The 6,236-nt window shown below is 32.8% G+C and overlaps 2 protein-coding genes across 4 annotated transcripts; both read right to left on the reverse strand.

Moving 5' to 3' along the window:
• Window positions 1–83: 83 nt before the first annotated feature.
• LOC109862158 (alaserpin-like) lies at window positions 84–2,312 on the reverse strand. Its single transcript, XM_020442115.1, has 7 exons — window positions 1,766–2,312; window positions 1,487–1,672; window positions 1,209–1,419; window positions 907–1,118; window positions 654–833; window positions 416–542; window positions 84–303 (listed from the first exon to the last, which is right to left on the reverse strand). Exons 1-7 carry the CDS (start codon window positions 1,949–1,951, stop codon window positions 149–151), a joined length of 1,257 nt encoding a protein of 418 aa, XP_020297704.1. The 5' UTR covers window positions 1,952–2,312; the 3' UTR covers window positions 84–148.
• Window positions 2,313–3,892: 1,580 nt separating this feature from the next.
• On the reverse strand, window positions 3,893–6,119 carry LOC109862152 (antichymotrypsin-2-like). Of its 3 annotated transcripts, none has more exons than XM_020442110.1 (8): window positions 5,883–6,119; window positions 5,567–5,691; window positions 5,295–5,474; window positions 5,012–5,222; window positions 4,695–4,909; window positions 4,444–4,623; window positions 4,205–4,340; window positions 3,893–4,094 (listed from the first exon to the last, which is right to left on the reverse strand). In XM_020442110.1, exons 2-8 carry the CDS (start codon window positions 5,645–5,647, stop codon window positions 3,943–3,945), a joined length of 1,155 nt encoding a protein of 384 aa, XP_020297699.1. In that variant the 5' UTR covers window positions 5,648–5,691; window positions 5,883–6,119; the 3' UTR covers window positions 3,893–3,942. The 3 variants fall into 3 exon arrangements, with proteins under 3 accessions (XP_020297699.1, XP_020297698.1, XP_020297697.1); XM_020442109.1 differs by having other exon boundaries at window positions 5,567–5,790; XM_020442108.1 differs by lacking the exon at window positions 5,883–6,119 and having other exon boundaries at window positions 5,567–5,876.
• Between the last annotated feature and the right edge of the window lie 117 nt (window positions 6,120–6,236).

The raw sequence follows: 6,236 nt of genomic DNA on the forward strand, positions 1-6,236 counted from the left end.
TATGAAAAAGTTACATATAATATATGAAATTTACAAAATTCCTAATAAAGTTTACAAAATAACTTCTATAATATATGAAATTTAATAACATTTAAAAAACTATATAAAATTTCTTTAATTCAATTTAATTATTTATAGAAGTTATTATTTAAAATTCATCATTCCATAGTTGATGTTTTAGTTCCCGCACACTTCCCAAAAGTAGAGGTACCTTATGTGGCTTATATTCTATTGCGAATAAGAATGGACGTTCTACCGCAAATATTCTCGATGCCAAATTCCTTGAACCTTCTTCATCTGCAACTGCAATTAATATACACTTTTTTAGTGTTTTGTAACATAAGTTTATTATATATATTATTATAATTTTATTTTATATTTTTGTTGTCTATTATTCACAAATAAATAAATTTACCTAGTACATCATCGTCTGGACTTTCAATATCTATAACAGTTTTTTCTATTATATGGTTTAGATGCATAGGTTGAGATATCATAGTTGAAAACTTTGCATCTTCCGAAAACATTGTGATCACGCTTAACTAAAAATATTTATTTACTAAATATCTTGTATTCTCTCTCTCTCTCTCTTTCTCTCTTTTTCTATCCATATTAATCCTATATCCCAAAAAACTTCGCCAATTTTATTTTACCTCTTTTAAAGTATCTTTCAAGTCCACAGTAAAATCAATATTGAATTTAGGTAGATACAATTCTATTTCCTCGACAGATCTGGGTGCGTTTGCCAATGATGTCCAGTTGAAATTCCTTTCTACAGTCTGCAAGTCCACTTCTTCGTTTGGCAACAATATCACCATTACGAAGTCTGAATTCTGTAAAATATTCTTTAGTTTAGTTTTCAGTTCTTATTACTTTTTTCTTTTTAATGAATAATTACACATTTACCATGTACGGTATTTCAATCAAACTTGCTTTCCACTCTGGTATTTCACTGTAATTAAATTTTGTGGTCTTTTTCATTGTTGGGACAAAAGGTGAATGTCTTTTGGAAACATAAAATTGACGCATTTGTATGTTTCTATCAAACGTGTCATACCAGTTGCCCTTGAAATACATTGTATTTACCAACATCATTCGTGTTTCTTGATCAATAATATCTGTTTAAAGGATTTAATACATGAGAAAACTTGAGCAGTTACATTACCGAAATACCTAATTTCAATTATTAAATAATTTAATATATATACCCGGATTGAGTTTACTTAATATTTTGATATAAGTCGATCTTTGAATCCATGAATTAATTACTTCAACGGCTTTGATCTTATTGCTAAAGTCGACTGTTGTAATAGTGGAATCAAAGTTGTTTGTACATATTGATACAAACGTATCGTTAAAGGGACATCTATGTTGTGCAAATATGGCATTTGCCGAATACAAATCCCCGTGTTTAAGATCCTAAAATGCCGTTAAATTGTTTTTGACTGTTGTACAAATTGTCTTATTGGTAAAATCATAATCTCACTTTTATTTGAGCTATCCAATCTGCGAGTTCTTCAGTCGAAGAAATTGTATCATTATCATCATCAAAGAGAATACATTTCAGTTCGTCCAAAGTGGAATCTCCAGTGCCGTGAGTAAGTAAAGAAAATAATAAATATAAATTCACAGGAGAAATTACAATATTGCCTTTTATGCTTTTCGATAAAGTCTATAAAACAGCCCATAAACATACGAATTGAAAGATTTAACATTTATACAAATATTTTATCAATCATCTCGTATCATTTTAAATTACACATACCTTGTATAACAGACTGGTAAACTCGTGACACGATGAAATCATTTTTTCTACATTCTCGATTGGGTTTTTATCTACATACGGTGGCTTATTTTCTAAAGTTTGTGATCTTACAACGCGGAGAAAAGGTTCAGTACCAACGAGTAGATACAGCACTAAAATATACACAGTTGGATTTGTGAGACTCATCTTTGGTAATTCGCACTATTTCGATCACAGCTAAATGATTTTAATCGCGTTCTAAATCACTTCTTCGAAGCAACCGGTATTAACGCTCTTCGTGTAATGTTTGTCATTTTCAAACAGCGTGCTGTTTCAAGCTCCCACTCGTGCGCACACGTGCTGTACACAGGCTCCGCCCCGTTGGGATATTTAGCGTGAGATTTTTGAATTTGAACAACAGCTTAGATGATGATCGCAGATGCATTTCCGCACCAGTTTTTGCAAAAAGAATAAAGATTTATTTGTTAACTACTGCAAAACAACCACTATATCGTTCATTCATCCAACAACGTCGACAGATGTTCGAGTTTCAGAAAAATTTCCACGTTATACACGAACCGCTGTTTCCCATATCGCTAGTCTTTGCGTTTGCGCAAGAGTAGAGCAAAGATAATAATAATCAGTCAAAGTACGAGCAAGGTGAAGGTCTTCAAAGTTTGTTTTTACTTTTTCTCTACCTCTCTCTTCGTACCAGGTATTTTTCAAAACAAGTTACGTGTTCGGATATTCGTTTGAAATATCGTCTGAATACGAAAGATATTGAAAACTTTTGTCCGTGTCTGAGATTACCGAAATAATCTATACATTACAATATTTTATAGTTTTACATTCTTCGTAATAAAGATGCATAAGAACAAAGTTAATTTTTTTTATGACAGATATTTTTTTCTTAAATAATAAATAGGAAATCGATTTGTTAAGTTTTGCTAAACTCGATATAATTGCTACATTCTGTAAAAAGACTAACATTTTTAATTTGGATATCTAATTATAGGATAGTATGATCGCGTAGCTGAGAAATTACATGGTAAAGTTAGTAAAAAGAGGCCTGAAGACAAGTAAAAGAAGATGTCATAGTTTTAAGATAGAAAAGCTGCCGGTTTTCATAGACATATTAAATTCGCCACGTTTCCACAGGTATAGGCATAGGTGAAAGATACTTTTCACGACATCGAGCAGAATAAATACTTTAATTCACATTTTTATCTTCGTGCAAAGAAATTGTTACTATTTCTTGCAAAAATTATTGTAAAATTTTTAGAACGTAGTTTTATATACAATTTGCACACTGTCATTTCGCGATGTGTTCGCACAAGTGTGTAAAATATAACATAAATAGATTCAAACGCACAAAAAATCTGCAGTGATATAAAAATTTAATTATAATGCGCTAGCCGTAGATAAAAACACGCTGTGCGTTGGAGCGGCGTGAATTGCAGGGAAACAGACACATAAGTGACCACATCAATTATCTGGTTACGGGAAATTTCTTTCGTTTTGCGGCAAATGTCACACGACATACTTTTCATATCGCTAAAGAAAGACAGTTTACTTCGGTAAATAAAAATCGATTTATTCTGTGGGTAAATTATGTTAAATTATGTTAAGTAGAAGCATTTAGTTTTTTTTTAAATAGAGCCACGTATTCGACAAAGTCGCACGTGCGTCTCATCGTTCGCTTCTTCCGTTTCCGGAAACGAGTAAGCATGAAGCGATTGTTTCGAGCAATAAAACGCAGTTTTTCAAAAGAGCGTGCCCTTCTCGGAGGATATCGAAAAGGTTGATACAATACATGTATGTACGTCTAGGCACGCCGTGACGCACACACAAGGACGTGTCTAAAAAGCAAAAGTATCACTGTTGCGTACCGTCGCATTCGTTCGATGGTTTTAAACTCGAAAATTTGAAAAAGATCAGCCCGGAAAAATCCGAGAGTGTGAATTCGAGCTCGGGACCTCCTGCTCACAGTCCTTTGCACTTAGGCCGCGAGACCACTTGGTTGATCGGTGATATTTTCATTCATTTAATCTACTAGATTTAACCGCGTTAAATAAATCAACACCTAAGCGCGCAACTATTGTAAAAAATAAATAAAACTTCACATATAAAAAAATAGACTATAAAAGGCTTGTTATATAAAATTTATAAAAATATAAACAGGTTTTATTACAAAAAATTTACAATTCATCTTTTAATGGTTGATAATCTAATTTCCGCACACTTCCCAAAAGTAGAGGTATCTTGTATGGCTTATATTCAATCGCAAATAAAAATGGACGTTCAACCGCAAATATCCTCGGTGCCGATCTAATTGATCTTCCTTGTGCAACTGCAATTAATATACTTTCTTAGCGTTGTAATATACTTTTATTATATATTTTAGTATATAATTTGATTTTATATTTTCGTTTTTTATTGCTCACAAATGAATAGATTTACCTGTTGCAGCAGCAGCCTCTGTACTTTCTTCATCAACTTTTAGAAAACCTTTTTGTATCACATGGCTTAGATATATAGGTTGAGATGACATAGTTGTAAAATTTGCATCTTTCGAAAACATCGTGATCACTCCCATCTAAAAATATTTATTTAATAAATATCTTGTACTCTTTTTCTCTCTTTTTTTCTATCCATATTATAATCTTATATCCCAAAAAACTTCGCCAAATTTATTTTACCTTTTTTAAAATATCTTTCAAGTCCATAGTAAAATCAATATTGAATTTAGGTAGATACAATTCTATTTCCTCAACAGATCTGGGTGCGTTTGCCAATATTTTCCAGTTGAAATTATTTTCCACAGTCTGCAAGTTCACTTCTTCGTATGGCAACAATATCACCATTACGAAGTCTGAATTCTGTAAAATATTCTTCAGTTTAGTTCAGTTCTCACTATTGTTTTCTTTTTAACAAATAATTACACATTTACCATGTATGGTATTTCAATAAAACTTGCTTTCCACTCTGGTATTTCACCGCAATTAAATTTTGTTTTCTTAACCATTGTTGGGACAAGATTTATCTCTGTTTTAGAAACATGAAAAGCAAGCATTTGTGTATTCTTTTCATCAAACTTAGCAAGCCACTTGCCGTTAAAATAAATAGTATTAACAAACATCATTCTTGTTTCTTCCTCAATAGTATCTGTTTTAAACATTTAATACATGAGAACACTTGTGTGCAGGTACATTAGTACTATTACTTAGTGCAATAACTTTTAATGATTAAATACTGCAATATGTATACCCGGAGTTATTATATTCGATAGTTTGTTATATGTTGATCGTTTAATCCATGTATTAATATCTTCTACAGCTTTGACCGCATTGCTAAAATCTATCATCGTTATGAAGAAATCAAAGATATCTGTGCTTGTTGACTCAAACTTATTTAAAAACGGATATCCATACTGTGCAAATATCGCACTTTTTGTATACAAATCAACTTTTTCAATATCCTAAAATGCAGGTAAATTATTTTCGACTGAAGTATAATCACACCTGTTTCATTTGTAAAGTCAGAATCTCACTTTTAATAGAGCTATCAAAGATTGAAATTCTTCACTCAGTGAAACTATATCATCGTGATAAAGAATGGATCTCAGTTCATCCAAAGTGGAACCTGCAGTGCCGTGAGTAAGTAAGGATAATAATACGTACACGTTCACAGGAGAAATCAAGATATTGTCGTTACTGCTTTCCGATAAAGTCTGTAACACAACTCATAAACATACACATTACAAACTGAAGAATTTAATACTTCTACGAATATTTTACCAATCATCTCGTATGAGACACATACCTTGTATAACGAACTAGTAAAATCGTGACACGATGGAATCACATTTTTTAAAGTGGTTGATGGTTTTTTATCTACTTGCATTTTATGTTGATCAGAAGCTTCAGTATCGACGAGTAGATACAGCACTAAAATACACACAGTTGGATTTATGAGATTCATACTTTGCAATTTGCACTATATTTCGATCAAGTGTCAAATAATTAATCGCGTCACATTCTAAGTCACTGTTTAAAAACAACCGGTGTTAATTTTTGACATTTAAACAGTATGCTGTGTAACCCTGTTAAGAGAGCTTTCGTGCGTTCACGTGCCTAACCTGTATACAGGCTCCGCCCAGTTGAAGTATTAGCGTGATATTTTTGAATTTGAACAGCTCAGATGATTGCAGATGAATCTCCGCATCAGTTTTTGCAAAAAGAACGAAGCTTTATTCAATTAACTAGAGTAGAACAACCACTTTATCGTTGCTTCGTTTAACAACAGATATCCGAGTTTTAGAAAAATATTCGCATTATACACAGTGATGAAAGTTTTGGCAGGCTAGCACCAAGAGCACCGAGGTGGTGGGGGCACGCACACAGCGAGAACCGCCGTCCGTGTGCGTGACGTCACGCTCGGCTGTTCGGCTCGTGGAAGAGTGCAGACGTACTATGTTCCGCCTCGCTTCCAC

Source organism: Pseudomyrmex gracilis, unplaced genomic scaffold (genome assembly GCF_002006095.1).
Source record: "Pseudomyrmex gracilis isolate BER0280 unplaced genomic scaffold, ASM200609v1 scaffold_1428, whole genome shotgun sequence".
Classification (NCBI taxonomy): domain Eukaryota; kingdom Metazoa; phylum Arthropoda; class Insecta; order Hymenoptera; family Formicidae; genus Pseudomyrmex; species Pseudomyrmex gracilis.

Excerpts from the sequence above, each read along its gene's own strand:
- LOC109862158 (XM_020442115.1), bottom strand. The coding sequence starts at position 1,951 with ATGAGTCTCACAAATCCAACTGTGTATATTTTAGTGCTGTATCTACTC. Across the intron at positions 1,119-1,208 it reads ATTAAGTAAACTCAATCCGG|ATATTATTGATCAAGAAACA; the intron begins GTATATATATTA and ends TCCTTTAAACAG. Across the intron at positions 304-415 it reads TCCAGACGATGATGTACTAG|TTGCAGATGAAGAAGGTTCA; the intron begins GTAAATTTATTT and ends TATTAATTGCAG.
- LOC109862152 (XM_020442109.1), bottom strand. The coding sequence starts at position 5,725 with ATGAATCTCATAAATCCAACTGTGTGTATTTTAGTGCTGTATCTACTC. Across the intron at positions 4,341-4,443 it reads TGAAAGATATTTTAAAAAAG|ATGGGAGTGATCACGATGTT; the intron begins GTAAAATAAATT and ends AAATATTTTTAG. Across the intron at positions 4,095-4,204 it reads AGAGGCTGCTGCTGCAACAG|TTGCACAAGGAAGATCAATT; the intron begins GTAAATCTATTC and ends TATTAATTGCAG.